This window comes from Passer montanus, unplaced genomic scaffold (genome assembly GCF_014805655.1).
Source record: "Passer montanus isolate IOZ18808 unplaced genomic scaffold, ASM1480565v1 scaffold20, whole genome shotgun sequence".
Taxonomy (NCBI): Eukaryota; Metazoa; Chordata; class Aves; order Passeriformes; family Passeridae; genus Passer; species Passer montanus.
In genome coordinates this window covers 5325818-5343531 of record NW_024366592.1, presented here as the reverse complement: position 1 = coordinate 5343531, position 17714 = coordinate 5325818, and the positions used below count along the sequence as shown (strand labels likewise).

The following is a 17714-nucleotide window of genomic DNA, read 5'->3' as shown; positions in this document are numbered from 1 at the left end:
GGATGCTACTGGAGCATTTATATAGATTAATAATCAGACCCATTTGTGTCCTGGGGTATTTTTGTTTGTTTTGTTCTCTTTTTCCATACAGTGCCAATTCTCAGAGGTAGCTGTTAACTCACTTTTTATTCATCTGAACCAGATAAAATTCAAGCTTGCAAACCTGAGTAGACAGTGTGAAAGCACATCCTGTGGCCTCACCTCACCACTGTCCAGATTCATTGCCAAGCTCCCCTCTGCTGAAGGGGCTTAGGTGGGACCATCCCATGGCTGCATACCTGGGGTAATGTGCCTGAGCTGAGCCAAGCATTTCAAAACTGTGTGGAACTCTGTAAGAAATCCACGCTGAGGAGCAATGCCCTGCTCACCTTGCTGCCTGACCCCCTTGCTGTAGATAATGTGTGTGCTTTCTTTAGCGAGTTCGTGCTGCCTTTCTGCCAACCCATCAGCTTTTGGCTTCTCTCCACAGGAAGCAGGGAGGCTGCGTTCACCTATGCCATTACTGCTGCCGGGGTTGCACACGCTGTCACGGCCGCCTGCAGCCAGGGCAACCTCAGCAATTGTGGCTGTGACCGAGAGAAACAGGGCTACTACAACCAGGAGGAGGGCTGGAAGTGGGGAGGCTGCTCTGCGGATATCAGATACGGCATTGAGTTCTCCCGGAGGTTTGTTGATGCCCGAGAAATCAAAAAGAATGCACGGAGGCTGATGAACTTGCACAACAATGAGGCTGGAAGAAAGGTATTCCAGAAAGGATGAGGGATGGGAACGTGTGCTGGAGGATGGGGGGAGGCTGGCTTGGTGGCAGGAGGCATTCCCCAAGAGCTCACCCCTCTCTCTGACATTATCCTGCACCCACATCAAGTCATCTGTTTATGTTCACTTTTTTTTTGCTGTTTCTTTTTATTCAGAGCTGGCCATGTATTATAGGTACTCCTATAATAGTATGGGAGTAAACTATAGTAAACTATATAGCAAAATCCTTTTACCTATACCTATGTAAAAATAGTACCTATAATAGTTCCCATACCTTTTAGGTATGGGTACCTATAGCTAAACCTATAGGTACCTAACCTACACCATAGGTATAGGTTATCTATACCTATGTAAAAATTTCTGCTTCCTCAGCCTTCTTTCCAGCCCTGATAACAGGGAGGACCTTGCTGGATCTGTTTAGCATCATGATAAATCACTGCTTTCCATCCGATTTGCAAAAAATCTAGCAAGGGATGCTGGGGCTTGTGATGGGACAGAACTGAGTTGTCTGCATGGCTCAATTTCCACAGCATTTCCAGATATTTATTCCAGTGAACCCCAAATCACTTATTTGACCCCAGCTCTAGTGAAATACACATAGTAGTACACAATGCACTTCTTAGCAGCTGCACAACTCTCTCTTTGTAACTACAAAGCTACAAAGAGCTGCAGAAGAAGAAGTAGCTTCATGTCTACAGCCATGACTGAATTGCTGCTCGTGGTAACAATAAACATCATGGAGCTATGCTGATTTATGCTCACCAATCCTCATAGCTCTCAAAGCTTGCCCTTTAAAAAGTGTAACAAATCTTTCATATATACCTACCTCAGGAGAGATTATAGCCTTCAAAGAGTTTTCCCCTAGGAAAAGCCCTCCACTCCAGTGTTGCAGAAAAATGCAATATACCAATGTAGCAATCCAATAAAATCTGCCTCCTTCTCTAGTCCCCAAAGAATGACTGAATTTTCCTTCCCTAAAACCATGTGTGCTTTCAGTCCTGTACTGAGCACTGGGCAGAGAGAGTAGAATTGGTGGTGACAGAAACAATGCAATTATTTTACTGCCTGGATCTTTTCACCAGCACAGTTGCATTGGCCATGCACTAATAAAAAAGGTTCTGTATGGGCAGGAGTTCACTGGGATGGAAATGCTACATAAATTCAGTGTGGTGAGAGAGGCATAACCTCAAGTGTAGAGACAGGATGGGCACATCAGTGATAGTTGACACTGAGGTTTCCAGATGTGCAGGAGAAAGCTGACTGAAGAGCCAAACAGAAAAACAGCCTTGAGGGCCACAGTCTTTTTTCCTAAAAATTGCTGCCACGGGTCTAAAAGAACTTCATTCAGCAGCTGACCACCACACTGGAAGACCAGCTCGAGGTCTGATCACTTCACTTAGGCTGGGAATTTCAGCTCAGCATCATAAATTGTGTTTGGAAGCAAAACAAGATGGAAGTCAATTCTTAAACTTGCCAGGGAGAATTTATTACTGCTTTTGCATTATCATCCCTGCTTAAACGGGCGTCCTCTGTGGTGTGTGCTGTGCCACCCCCATGGAGACCCTGATGCAGGTCCTGCTTGGAACATGTCACAGTCTAGATGTGAAAGAGGGACAAAAGAGCAAAAGCAGATACTGAGATGGAAAATAGTGAAGTCCCGAGGACAGAAAGAGCTCATTATGTGAACCAGGCACTGATCATGGGTCCCCCAATTCTAAATACAGACCAGTAACCACCAGACCACATTGCTGATTCTTATTAAGCACATTATATTTTACTTTTCATCATAATTTCATAAGCAGAGGGACATAAGCAAACCAAATAAGTGCATGTTTTTACACATACTTCTGGTAGCAGAATTGATGCAAATATATTTTATTTACAATTTTAAATATTTTTTCAAATGTTCTTACAAAAAACAAAGGATAATACTTTCATATTTTAAGAAAGGAATACAAAAGCTTGCAATAACAACAACATATTTTTCCCATTTTTAAAAATAGAAATAGTATTTTGGAATTTATTAACTTTTTGTTGCATTTTTTAGTAGTTATTTATACTCATAGGTATTCATTGTATTGATTTCAAAAGCTAAGTATGACTGGAAGGATTTGGTGTAGTTTTTGTTTTTAAGTATAATCCATAAAATCCAGAGGAACGTGCTAATATAAAACATGGTTTTGGGAGTGATGTTTAGAAATAATGTTGGTGTTACAATATATAGTCCCTTTAATTGAGTATTCAGAGTTGTACAGTAAATAATATTCAGTGATTTTGGTTCTTCTGAGGTAATTTGCTATTTGTATAAATGAGACATTTTGAATTCAAAACTGACTGAAACTTAAGGTTAGAACAAAACTCTGGAACCTAAGATATACTCTCTGTGGTTTTGGGTTGGACCCTTGCAAAAGCAGTTACAGAATTTTCTGCAATTTCAATGTGAAATCACAAGTTCCTTCTGAGAATCCAGGCAGACTTGAAATCTGATCTACATTCACCTGAAATCCGGCTGATTTGAGGTCCTTGGTAAACCTGGACTGCACTGTGAGCCTGACACAAAACCTGAAACCAGAGGATTTTGCTTTTGCATGGGTGTCATTCTTACATACTCCACATGGTCCTCATTCACACTCAAGTCAAAAATCACAGAATCACAGAATGGGTAAGGTTGGAAGGGTCCAACCCCTTTGCTCAAGCAGGATCCCCTGGACAATGTTCCTCAGGATTGTGTTCAGATGGTTTTTGAGTTTGTCAAGAGAAGGAGACTCCACACCCTCTCTGGACAATCTGTTCAGTGCCTGGGCACTGCCCAGGGCAGAGGCTCTGCCTCACGTCCAGGTGGAACCTGCTGGGATCAGTCCCTGCCCGTGGCTCTGGTGCCATTGCTGGGCCCTGGAGCAGAGCCTGGGCCCTGCTCTGAGCCTCCCTGTACACAGGGACACCCAGGGCTGAGGGCCCCTCTCAGCTGGGGCTCCTCTCCAGGCTGCACAGCCCCAGCTGCTGCAGATCCCTTGTTCCACATCAACTCCATGATCCTGTGGTCACTACAGGCTGCCCCCAACATTCCCGTCCCCAGCAAGAGCTTCCTTGTTTGTTGGAGCCAGGTCCAGCCACACACCTTCCCTTGCTGGCTCCTGGGTACAACACTGAACTTCCATCTTTCTCCTTTTCCCTTCCAAAACTCTCACAACCCAACTGGGAAATCCTTGTACTGCTCTGAGAAAGCCTCTCACTGCCATTCTGCTGATCTGTATGTCTTAAAATTTGGAAACACTTTGGAGCCAAGTTTCTGGTTCATTCCTGCTATTATAAAGAACCAAAGTGCAGATATTTTATCCATGTTATGAATAGGAAGAAAAGGTGAGAAAGAAAACACAGGCACAGGAATTTTGTAATTCCTTCATTGCTTTTGAAGTTCTCAAATATTTTCAAATAAGGTATTTTCTATCTTAGAGTGGTAATGGACAGTAAAGAGAGTAAAGGAAATATATGCTTTTGTAGCTTCCTACAGAGATTTCAGAGCACTTTCACCATTTGAAAAACCCTGCATTCACATCTGCAATGGTAAGGCTTGCAGTTCTTTTTCAGTCATTCCAAACTGGCTTTTTGAATCAGCTAAGAAGAACAACTTTTAGCCAACAAATATGCTACCTTACTTTTAGTCTTCTTTTTGAATTTCAGAGCCTTCCAAGACAAAAACATGAGGAAAAGGACACAAAAAGCTCCCAGCCCCACATCCAATTGTTTCCAACTTGCTCTGAAGTCAGTGGAAGGCCCTTGATGACCCCACTAGACATCTACCAGGTGGCCAGAGGTTCATTGCTAGGACCATTAGTCAAGACTGGCCACCAGTTTTGTCCCCCCAGCAATTTGAACATTCTTTTATACCACCACAAGGACTTTCCCATGTGCTCTCAGGAATCTTGCTCGTTCTCCATCTCTTCCAGCACTTGTCCCCCACATGCCTGGGTGTCAGAAGGGTTTGCAAGTACAACAGTATGGCTTTAATGATTTGCCTTGGTAGGGATGCTCTCCAAAGCTGGCCTGCTGGTACTTCACTGCTGCTAAAGCAGAGCCCAGAGGAATTTTTCTTTGTGGAACAAGCAGCATGCTGTAAAAATAACTGCACAAATTTTGCAAACAGATGAGAGGGAAAACAGTCTTGGGGAGGTCTTTTACTTCTGTCTAGGGTTGAGATGCTCAGTACAACCCTCCAACAATTATCTCATTGGAAAAAATGACATTTAGGCTTCTCAGGGAATTTCTGATGACTGTGGAATGAATGAATACCCTAATTGCCCCACACTGCATCCTGTATGGCTCTGCACTGAATTTCTAAGAATTGTTTCAGCTAATGGCAGGTTTGCAAAGTTTCTGCTAAATTTGCAATAAGAAGCACCAGTGACAAAATCATTATCTTGTCATTGGTGTAATTTGGAATAAATAAATGCTCAGGGATTCCTGGTGACACAGGATTCTCCTGATGGAAGATTTAGGCTTGGTGGCAAAGTGGCAGCGCATGGTGTGAGAGAGCAGAGGAAGAAACTCCCCCCTCAGTTTCTAAACATCTGCTATGATTTGGGATGGAAAGAACAAGTGTGGTAAATGAAAACAAGCCCCCAAAGGAGGACTAGTATAATTCTAACACAAATGTTACTGAAAGAACGTTTTGTTGCAAATCTGAAAGATTACAGAGAGATCTGTGGGCAAAACTTCGACAGAGTAATGAAAAATTAAATACCAAAAAACCATGTCAGCTTTGATGCTGTTTTATGAGACAGCTTTCTACCATCTATTTTTAGAAATAAGTATTTTTATTCTGGGATAAATGAACTTAGAGTAACATCTGGGAACACACATCATTAAGCTTAACATTTTGTTGAAAGTTTCAAAACAATGACTGTCTCCCATGGGAAATCTCATTTATAAAAATGGATGTTTCTGTTTGTTTTTATGGGGTGAGTTAAAAGAACAAACTGACAAATTGGTAGCAGATTGCAGCTTTTACCAAAAAGTAGAAATGTTTCTAACAGTTTATCAATCAATTAGGCCCTTACAACAGACAGTGACTGTGGTTATGTGGAGAGAAAACTGGCCCTTCCAGAAACACACCCATCACACTGACTGCCAGCAGCTCTGCCTGACACCATCCCAATATTTACTCCTTTGTAGCAGAAATGGGTTTTTCTTGTTGGTTTTTTTTGAATGCCTGGAAGATGACAACAGCTTATTTTACATACGAAACAGTAAGAGTGCAGGGAAAAAACAAATCATTCAGGCTCTCCTCAGAAGAGATTTTTCAATTACTTGGGACAACATTTCCACCTAGGCCATGGCTTTTTCTCATAGTTTCTGGTGTAATAGGCCTGTGGTACTGGGAAGGGTTTATTTTGCTCACTTCTTTGGCTGTAGAACAGCTAATGAGGTGATTTGTTGAGTACCATTCATTACATATACACACATATAATAAAGATACAAAATTTATATTTATTATATTATATGTACATAAACAGACATAAATATATATAGTGTGTGTGTGCACATAATTATGGATATTTATACATATTTATGTCTATGGTCTGTGCATATTTTATGTAAGACAGTGTTAGCTCCCTTCTCATGTGAAGCATTGTAATTAGTCAGCTCATTCCTGAAAGATGCACAGTGCTTAATTTGCTGCAGGCTCCACACTGTCACCTGACAGGATGTAAAGATAAGAAGCAATGTCCAGAAAAAGACTCTGAATAAAATGTTCTCAAGTCACAGTGGAGGCTGAATCCCAGTTTCAAACGAGAAAGCCAACCAATTTTATGCTCTTATAAGCCTAAAATATTCTTTAAAATTCTTTGTTTTCTAAGTCATTTCAGGGATGCAAAGAATGTTACTTTCCAGGTTTTACAGCCTCGGGTCCATCATTTGCTGAAAGTTTCTTTCTCTAAAAGTGACAAATTATTTCACTACACATCCCTTGTGAGACCAGTCATGAAAGAAAAGCTTTTGATAGCTGTGCTTCATGCCATACTTTCCATCCTCCCACTTAAAGTGACTCGCAGACAGTTACAAAAATCCAATTTCAAAAATTTTGGTGTTACAGCTTGGGTGGGTTAGATGGATAACTAAGGACTTATCCATATGTCCTGAATATGCAAGCTTTGGCACAAAATCTCATGAGGATAGATCTCCTGCTTCCAGTTGGGCTGGATTTGTTAGCTTATTTTTTTCTTCCAGAAACACACCCTTAACACAGACTGCCAGCAGCTACATCTGGTACTACCCTACTTTTTGAACAATTTGCTTTAAAATTAGAGGGGGGAATAGCCAAATATTTTAGGACTTGCTAAATGGTTTTATTGAAGAAATGTGCATGCCCATGCATACCATGTAATGCATGCAAGGCATGTATCAAACATCTAGTGAATATCACTGCAAGACCTCAAACCTGACACATCTGTTCTGCCTGACAGAATAAAACCACCAGTGAAATAATTTTAACTATTTCAGGTGATACTTTACCTTTAAGTTTTGCAAGAAATTCCTTAGAAAACAGAGTGGAACAGTGCAAGCACACTTTGGAGATGATGGGGAGAATGCTTCTGGAGGAAATTGCTTTGCAACATTTCACTGTAAAAATAATATTCAGAATGTTTTAACCAATTGCAGCAGTTTGTTGCTCAAACATATATTTTCTCTTCTCCTAGAAGGTAGAGAAGAAACACTGATAGATTAGGCTATTGTTTATTCTCACAACAGCAGGGTCATCCATCAAATGGGCAGCAGCTCCCAAATTGCTGGGTTAACTTTCCTGGTAGCCAAAGGAGAACTTGTGTAAAGAGTGCAGTGGGCCTTCCTCAGCTTTTCCAATGCATTAAGTGGGGACACTCTGGAAGAGGGTGCCTCACCTAGGGAGGCAAGTGGAGGGCAGGAGGAGTTGAATTGATGGTCCCCAGCCCTGCTCAGCTCTGGCCAGTGGCAGGGAAAAACCACCTCATGCTGTGTCTGGACACTGACCTGCTGCAAAGCAGAGGCTCCCTGCTCCCATTAAACCAAACAACAAGGAAAGCAAGGACGTGGCAAGAGGAATAAATACAGTAACTCAGCTCCCCATCCCACAGAATGTAAATACTGTTGTGATGCTTGATGGAACAGCTTCACAGAGGAGCAGAAAGAAAGCCACGCAGCTGAAGTACCCTTATTCCTCTCCTGCTGGCTCTGTGCTCCCTCTTCTCAGGGCTGGGCACAACCAAGGAGACACACCATGAACTGCTCAATTTTGGGCTCTGTGATCTGCTATTAACAAATAATAATTTCAGGACATTTGTATTAGAAGAGCAACATTACACCCTACTAATCTCAGTTACACCCCTGCCCATCCAAGGTGAAAAACCAAACCCAAACAAACTGAGCTTGGATTCCCAGAGGGGTCCAGGAGATCAGCATTTGGTCAGCAGAGGTGGGCCCCAGGCTGCACTGAGACTTGGGTTAGCCAGTGCCCACACATCATCAACAAACCATCAGCTCTCGTGGCTGCAGCTGCATGAGCATCAAAGAACTGGTGACATCTTGTGACCAGAATCTGTCTCTTTTGGTGGTTATTACCCAAAACAAAAATTGATCACTTGCATATTTGATGAGGCAAAACTCCTCAAGTCTTTTATTTCTTTTTGATACTTCAGTCAAAAGGTTGTATGGATTTTGTTACATTCAACACTTGGTCCAACAATGTGCATTTCCACTGAGGAAAACAAAAAGAGCAGGGGTAAGCCAAAACACATACACACACAAAATGTAGCTATTTATTTTTTTACATACTTTATCCAAATAGAATTTTTGCTATATACAGAAACTGCATCTGATGTTATGCAGTTGGGTCTAGATATGGAACTTGAAAAGGTTAATTTCTTTTAATGCATATAATTTTATTTTGGTCTTCACAAGTCTTTTTCTACTTAACTGGCAGCAGACAGCCCTCAAATTGCATTTTAAATGTATGATTTATATGGTTATAAAAATATGTGGGATTAAGAAAGCTTTAACATTCTATTTCACAATTCATTTAACAAAGTAGCAGCAGTTAGAAAATTTTACTTGGCAAGATCATACTGGGGTGGGAGCGGACCTGTATGTGGAAAAGGGACCTGAGAAATGTTCCTGTGATTAATCTGAGGCAGCACAGCCCAACGATGGGAATTTGCTCTGGGAGGTAGATCTTGCTGTAAACCATTCAAGATTAGATACGAGGCACTGACATCTGACAAATGAAACTGCTGACAGAGTGGCTCATATGAGCTAATGATTTTCAATCTTTAATTAAGCACCTAGCTTGGCATAGTGTCTTAGATTTGAGTGAATAAGTACCTTTAAGGTTCAGGGTCAGAGCTTTGATGGGAATTTTGCTGAGGAAAACTGAGCTGGGGGAGACTTTTAGGAAGCAAAATGTTAGTTACTCTTCATTCAGAGCACTGAGCAAACAAGGTCAGATCCAGCCACCTTTGCCAGGTCCCATGGCACCTCCCTGGCAAGTGGGAAGCTGCTCAAGATGTTCCTCTTGAGGGCCAGAACATGCTGGCCTGTCAGCAGGGAAGGGCACTCTGCAGCATCTGGGTGGAAAGAGGGGAAAAAATGTTACTTAGAATCTTCTTAGTGTGGGCCTCATATTCCCTGACCTCCAAGTCTTTGGGCACAATTTTATACCCACAGCTGACTGTGGGCACACAAATTATAGCATTCAGGAATTTAAGTACCTGATGATTGGGCCTCTGCTCAGTGTTGTAACCCCAAGCATTCCACATTCATGAGAGAAGCCTCCAAACAAATTTAAAAAACCTGCAAGACTGGCTTCAGGAGCATGAATTAGTACTTTTTGAAATTTCTCATTTTTTGAGATTGCATGGCTTGCATTTGCAAGTCCTCCCACCATCAAAAATAGTGGGAATCTTTGAAAAAACACAGCAGTGAAATCAGGTTTCTGCTTACCAAAATGAATCACAAAACTGGATCTTCAGAAAGACAATGGTAAAAAAGAAAATAATATCAAGACTTAGGACAAAGATTGTACTACAGAGGCTGCAAGCTTCTATAAATAATATATGTATAATGTATGTAATAATGTATACAAACATCAGCATCTCAACCAAATACACACAGGCAAGCAATTGTTGTATAGACAGACAGGCATCCATAAATAAATATACATTTCCAAAGATGTCACCCAGGACACCAAAATGGGTGATGTCTGTCTTTCAGGAGCAGTGGCACTTTCTGGTGTATCAGGGAAGCACATCAGAGGCTCCTTGGGACAGTACCCACAGTGTTGAACCCACAGAAGAATAAGGAGCCTCATGAACTTCACCTCCTCACACTCTCTTATCAAGTTACTGACTTGGTCTTTTCAACCAAAATGTAGACACCAGAAACACAGGTAGGGCATGACAAAATACGTATCCTGCAGCAAGATTCACTGCTCAGGGAGGAGTATGACTCAGGGGTGACAGATCCCATTATCAATGCTTTCCTGGAAATCCTTAGATCCTTGTGCTCTTTGGTGGAGATGTAAAAGTTGCATCCTTTCACCTCTTGCTGTGGATTTTGCTGCAATTCTTACAGCTGCAACTGAATGTTGAGAAAGCTGTAGGAATGGGTTCATTTCAACAAAACCAAACATTTTTCAGCACAACTTCATATCAAGCACAACTTCTAAGCATGTGTATATATATGTGTGTCTGTATATATATATATATACACAAACGCATCTAAATATCAATAGATTATTTGAACCCAGATTCATAGAACAGGATTGAAATCTTATTTAGGGGTCTTTGGAGAAAGATCTTCTCCATAGACCAGAAATGGATACAGAGGAGACCCTGGAGCACCCTAAAAGACCCCAGAGTGTGTCACAGTATCCGTCTCCTCACTGCCACTGAAATGCTGCTGTTGCAGCAGAAGGTGGCAAGTTTTCTCTTCTGTCAGTATGGAGGACAGGAAGGTGATACCATGCATTCCAGTGTCCACAAAAAACCCAGCTCATCACAGCCTTGATGATTTTCTTCTTTTAGAGCAGTTGCAGCTATAGGAATTTCTTCCTCAACTCAGTAAACCTTGCTGGGAAACACCTTTTCTGCCTCTGATAGGATAACTTGATCTTGACCCTGGTAAAGCCTCTGGTTCCAGAAGGTCTAAGGTATGACCAGACTGAGGTCAGACCTCAGCAGGGGCTGCAGCTCCTCCTGAGGGGAAGAGGAGGGGCAGGCCCTGAGCTCTGCTCTGTGCGACCAGGGACAGGACCAAGGGAATGGCTAGAACTGGGTCAGGGGAGGATATCAGGAAAAGGTTCTTCCCCCAGAGGCTGTGGGGCACTGCCCAAGCTCCCCAGGGAATGGTCACGGCCCCAAGGCTGCCAGGGCTCAAGGAACATTTGGACAATGCTCTCAGGGATACCCAGGGCAGGGATTTTGGGGTTGTTCTGAACTGGACTCAAAGGGACCCTTCCAACTCAGGATATTTTATGATTCTTGCATAGGTTTCTCAGCTATATTATACTTGCTACCGTATGTTGGGAAGGGAGAATCAAATCCAAATATTCTCTTTAATATTGAAACCCCAGAAATTTGGGAAAAAACAAACCATACAATTTGAGTGAAACTCAAACAACTCAGGAGGGTGCCCTCTATTTGCAGGGATAACCAGATCTGTACAGCTTTTATTTTAAGGCCAGTTTCTGAAGCAGTAAGCATTTTTTACTCCCTCCTACTTCATTATGCCATTGTACTCAGATTTCGGCCCTTTTATCCTTTGCCCATTTCAGTCATGTTCTGGGATCTGCAGTGAAACCACTACAGGAGATGGTCTGCAGCATCAGTAATGCTTTCAGACAAGCTCTCTAGCTCATATTTCTTTGTTAGCATCCCGTTGCGAAGGGGAAAGATCAGCTCGCTTTGTTCTTAGGCCTTGATTTTCATAAGCTAATGATGGCTGTGGGTGTAATTATGGTCAGGCTTAAGTGGTAAGGCAAGGGCAGAAAAACAGAGAGGCGCTTCCGTGGGGCTGCCTTCCCCCTGCTGCACATCGCCTGCCTGCCCCGGCACAACCTGGCCCCGGGAAGGAGGGATGTGCCGGGCAGGAATGGCAGGAAGACAGGGGAACATGAGCCTGAGCACCCACCTGATTGTGTCCCTTCTGACTCTGAATTAAACCCCTCTGTCTGAACCTCCTCTACAACAGCCATGCATTTCTCTTCGGCTCACTGTTGAGCAGGACCCTCCAGTGGATTTTTTTCCCTGTTATCATTGCCCTGGTGGAAAAAAATGTGTTTGTGGCTGATTATTTGCTGAATAGTTGGACTAAATGCTGCAATGAGTCCTTTTCTTAAAGGGGACGGGACATTCTGTGGGTGGAAGATTCCGTAAGTTTACCACTGGTGGTACTGGTATAGGTATACAGGAAAAATCTTTAATTATGCAGTGAATATAGGATCGTAAAATGGTTTGGGTTGAGGTGACCTTAGAGATCATCTGGTTCCAGCTCCCTGCATGGAGGCTGATTCAGCCACACAGTATATACTGTTCTTCTTAAGCGTTATTTGATCATTACATAAAGCAATTAAGTATTTTGAATCTTATGCCACTTAACCCCCAAACCCATTCTTGTTTTCTGTTTTCAAAATGAAAATTATTTGAAAAATTTGAAGTCCCCTGTGGCTCTAAAGAAATGTCTCCTAAAATGTAAGCAAATATTCTCCAATATGTGGAAAAAAATGGAAGTGACAAAACACTGTATTTCCAACCAGGTGCCACTTAAAACAAAATGTTATGAGCATTCTGCTGGGAGGTGAAAAGATTTATAAGCATTATAAGGCATTAAAAAGCATATATAAGCATTATAAAGCATCTTTATAAGCATTTGAAAAATTTCCACCTGTAGTAATGAGTATTCATATGAACTAAACAGACTGAGGTTTAGGCAGGCTTGCAACATTGTTTTCCTGCAGTAACAGTATGCAAATATCTGTACACATAGGTTCTCGAAGAGAGAATGAAATTGGAGTGCAAGTGTCATGGAGTTTCAGGTTCCTGTACAACTAAGACCTGCTGGACCACGCTTCCTAAATTCAGAGAGATTGGATATATTTTGAAAGAGAAATACAATGCCGCAGTGCAGGTGGAGGTGGTAAGAGCCAGCAGACTGAGGCAGCCAACCTTCCTGAAGATCAAGCAGATTAAGAGCTACCAGAAACCCATGGAGACGGATTTAGTGTACATTGAAAAGTCACCCAACTACTGTGAGGAAGATGCTTCCACAGGGAGCGTCGGCACCCAGGGACGACTCTGCAACCGCACCTCTCCCAACGCGGACGGGTGCGACATGATGTGCTGCGGAAGAGGCTACAACACACACCAGTACACCAAGGTGTGGCAATGCAACTGCAAATTCCACTGGTGCTGCTTTGTGAAGTGCAACACGTGCAGCGAGCGGACAGAGGTGTTCACCTGCAAATAGCGGCAGCGCGCCGAGCGAACCGCCGCGGGCGAGGAGAGCGGAGTACAACAAACAACGACAGCATCGTTTTGCACATCTGATCCCTCTTGGGGGAAAGAACCCCAGCCAACACCACGACAACCACTCCCTGCCCACAACTACCTATACTTCTAAGGATGGTGCATTTTGGCTGGCTGGCTGTTGTAACTGCTTTGGAAACAAGGGCAACAGGATTAAGGTGATGTTCACAACCACATGAAATTTTCTCACTGTCTTTCTCTCTCCTTTTTTTTTTTTTTGAAACTACAATCTGGGTGTTGTAGAGTTCTCTTAGTGTTTTAAATTATACATATCAGAGAAGCTGATTGCATTGCAGCTCCCATGACGTTTAAAAGAAAAATACATTTTCTCCTATTTTACAGCAACAAAACTGTCTGGCCCTGTGCAAACAAAGACTTTTTTAAGGAAATGAAATCTTCACTGACTAGAACACAGCATTCTCTCTGCAAAAACCAAAATTTTTAAGAAAGCAGATAGAGAGAAAACAACAGGTAGGGAGCAAAATCTGTGGCAGAAATACTCCACTATCAGTTTGGAAATAAACCCCAACAAGTATTCACAAAATTACATCAGCTGCCAGTGACACTGGAACTCTTTGAACGAACATTAAAAATAATTATTTATGGTTTTAATAGTATCAAAAAATTCTAAGCACTAACGGGTAACTATGTCTTAATTCTGTACTAAATGTAAACTTATTGGAACTCTGACTTTATTATGACTTTTGTATTTGGTTCTGCCTAAGTTCTTCAATGCTACTGATCTGTTGTCACTCCACTATTAGAGAGTTCAATTACTGTAGGCCTTAAGCAATTGCCAGAACTGAGGGAAAACATCACGTGAAACTTTGGTTACCAATGTTTGATATCGACTTTTACCACTTGCCTCCTGAATTAAGAATGACTTTTTCAGACTCAGGCCTGAGGTGTGGAGCACCTGCTCACGGCTCCTCATAGGGAGTTTTAGGATACAAAGATGTGCTTCAACAAGTATCAAAGGTTTTGCTTTGACAATGAATGCACTGGCAGGGTCTTCCAGGCATTGTGTTTTCCCTTTAATGGTTGAAAGTTAATATTTTCAAGACTTCTAAGAAACTTATGCTCAGTATGCACTCAGAAGAGGATAAAAGCCTGGCAGCTGAGCTCTAGGTTGCTGCAACCTCTGAGCTGTCATGGCTTCACGAGCATAAGAAAGCCAAAATTTGGGTTAGTCTGTGTCATCATTATTTTAAGGTTGGCAATAATGTACCTCCTGGTAAGCACATGAATGTTAAAAGAAAGAAGCTCACTTCTTAATAGCACTCAATCCTAATTCCCACACCTTTTCCCTATGAGAGATTTTAAAAACAGCCTCAGATATTTTACTGCTGTAAAATCTAGTGTTTTAACCCCAAGAGCCCAGATATGCCCACTTAGAACACAGCCCATTTAACCATGTAATTGTTTGCTTGTCCCAAGGGTCCCTGCCTGATTTTCTGAAAACTTGGATTAAAAATTTCCTTATATTTGCATATCTGCATTTTTAGCTTTTGTTTAATTTTGTTCCTTATATTGAGGGGCTGCAGAACCATGAGCCCTCCCCACCTAACATGGAAGCACTTGTCCATCCACATGGTGCTCTTGGGGCAAGGGGCTGGTGGACCTGGAGCTCCACCAGCCCCCATGCTGGATATGTGAATGAGCCAGAATTACCTCTGTAATTTGTAGACCTGTGTTATCAAAGGTAACTAATGATTTGGGGACTTTCATTTGAACAACACTTGTGAGGACCTGTCTTTCTGACCCCAAGCACTTACCCTCTGAAAATCAGACCCCTTGGATGACTCCCTCACAGAGTAATGTAAAATTGATTTTTTTTTTTTTTTAATGTTGCTGTTGATTTCTAAATACCAGCCTTGGCATGAATGAGTGCAACTTCACAGAAGTCAACAGGGGCCTCCAAAATACTAGATTCACTCCATATAATTTAAAGTCCCTTGGATTCATGGGTATTGTTGTTGAATAATAGTGATGATACTGTACTTTCACTACATTCTTGACAGGAAGCAAATAAAGCTCCCAAACACAGTAATGCACAGTCTTATGGTACTAGATACTGTAAATTTATTAGAATAGTATTTGTTAAGTACAATTGAGGAATCCAATTAAGTTATATTATTGTATATCGTTTAAATGTCTATAGAGTATTTTAAATTATTGCGAACTACACTGCGTTAGAAAAAATGAAAAAAAAGGAAAAAAGGTTATATATTATAACACCAGCCACTCCAAAAAGTGGACCAAAGTGACACTTTCTCTCTTCCACACCCCTATTTGAAATAGCTCTGTCTGCTACTGTAAGACCACTGTAACAGTCCCATGACTGGGTGAGCAGTCTAGAATGTAATGTTTCAGAGCATCCTACAAAAGCTTTGCTCATGTGGAGGTGCAGCATTCCAAACGGTGCTGTATGGCACAAGGCAGGGGCTGGCAGTGGGAATGCTTGGACTTCGAAATATGTCCCATGGAAAAGCAGTTCTGGTCAGAAAATACCATTCCCACTAATATACCGAAACACTCCCCAAAGTGACGACTTTTAACAAAGGTGTCTGTGACTAGAAGTGGGTTACACACAACTTTTATTTTAAAAAATGTAGTTTGATGTCAAAGACCTGTGACAGTAGAGGTTGGAACATGACCAGCAACATGTGGTTTAACCATTCCTTAGCCATGACAAAACTCAAAATACTTTATGTTATTAAAGAACTTAAGAGCAAAGATCAATTTGTTTACTATGTTAATGTTTTATGGCAAGCAGAAAACAAAAGATGAAATGTGTTTCCATTAAAACTTAATTTTTTCCCCTTCCAGTTCCTTTTCCTTTTATTTGTTCTTTGTTAAGGAAAAAAAAAAAAAGCAAAAGGGTCTGATGAAAAGACCATTTGTGTACAGGCTTCTCCACATGAGAAATGATAGCTGAATTCCAAGTCCTAAGGAGTTTTTGTATTTCAGGAAAAATGGTAATGAACATGACTATGTGTGGAATCAGTCTTGAGCCATCTACCTACACCAGTGCTACACCAGAGAAACCAGCACCAACATTGCTGCTACCAGAGACTTTATCTGGCTACAATAAAAAATCAGTTCTTTGGTGGAAGAAAAGAAATTATTTGTGATAGAACTTTGGCATCTAACTCAAAAATGGCACTTGACCATGAACCTCACGTAATAGATTAGCAAACAGAGAGGAATAAGAGCTGTGGAGGAGAGGGTTGAAGGTCCTGACTTGGGAACTTGTACATGTTCCAGCTTATTCAAGCCAGCTATGGACACACCTGAAAACCCTACCTGAATCTGAACCTGAAGGATTTTACAGCATTTACCTTGGCTAGAGTAGTTACAACCTCTTTGATATTGAGAATACTGTCTTCCTACACAAAATCTAAAGAAACTGTACAGCTTTTGCTGTATTTACCCCTCAGGGAAGGTATCCAGATACAGATAGTGCTATAGTGAAATTCTACATGAACTGAGTCCAAAATAACTTCATTAAAATGAACTAAGTTGGCCTGGGTTTTACAGTAGCATAAGTATGCACAGTATTTTACCCACAGATGCCAAAGAAAACACTGCACCTTCTTTCTAATTACATCATGGGAAACTTGTTAATAGAGCTGCAGGAAGTTTTTATAGCACATGGTAACATTACATTTGTTTCTACGATGACATCTGGAAACTAGATGAAACTCATCAAAAGCTTTGCAAATCTTTTAACAAATCTAAAGCATGTTATAAGCAGGTCACTTAAAGTTTTAAACGTATTTCCTTGGGTCCCTTTGTTAGTTGAAGACTAAAACCCCAAAGTGATAGTGGAGCTGACAAATCAAGACCTTCCCTTATAGCAGCTTTCCCTTGCAAATAACTCAGTGTGGCTTTCATTATTGAAGGCAAAATTGGCATTCAGCAGAAAATGCTTTCTATAAAGCTAATTTGCATTCATAGCAATTTTCATAACTGGACAGAATGACTGCACGTTTCCTTTCCAGCCCTTCAGAGCTTTTGTTGCAATGACAGTTCCCAGAGCGAAGGCGATGGAGTAAATGGTACAGCAAAGACCCAGCATTCTTCTCTCCGAGTGATGGCCACAACAAGATGTGGGATATACACAACAAAAACTGTGCCTGAGAAAAAAAACCCAAACCATCAAAGTTGGAAAGGCAGGGGAAGTTGTAAGCAATTTCAGTTTGTGTTACTGATATTGTAAGAAACCTCCTGTGTGCTAAACAAACCGCATTGCAGGCTGCACTTCACCCACAAACTCATTTCCCCTCAAATCCAAAGTCCCTGTCTGCATGTCTACACATTCAGACTTCAACAAGCCTACCAAAAGATTGGCAAGTATTTCCTTTCTCGTGTTTTGTCTGCTATTAGGAAATGGTAGGGGAT

General features: G+C 41.6%; 1 protein-coding gene across 1 annotated transcript in view; it reads left to right on the top strand.

Moving 5' to 3' along the window:
* Nucleotides 1-16138, top strand: part of WNT7B (Wnt family member 7B) — an 87695-nt gene extending 71557 nt beyond the window's left edge. The window contains exons 3-4 of the mRNA XM_039708358.1: nt 470-741; nt 12772-16138. Of these exons, the coding sequence (XP_039564292.1) occupies nt 470-741; nt 12772-13251 (752 nt within the window). The 3' untranslated portion in view covers nt 13252-16138. The remainder of the gene's footprint in view (nt 1-469; nt 742-12771) is intronic.
* The last annotated feature ends 1576 nt before the right edge of the window (nt 16139-17714 follow it).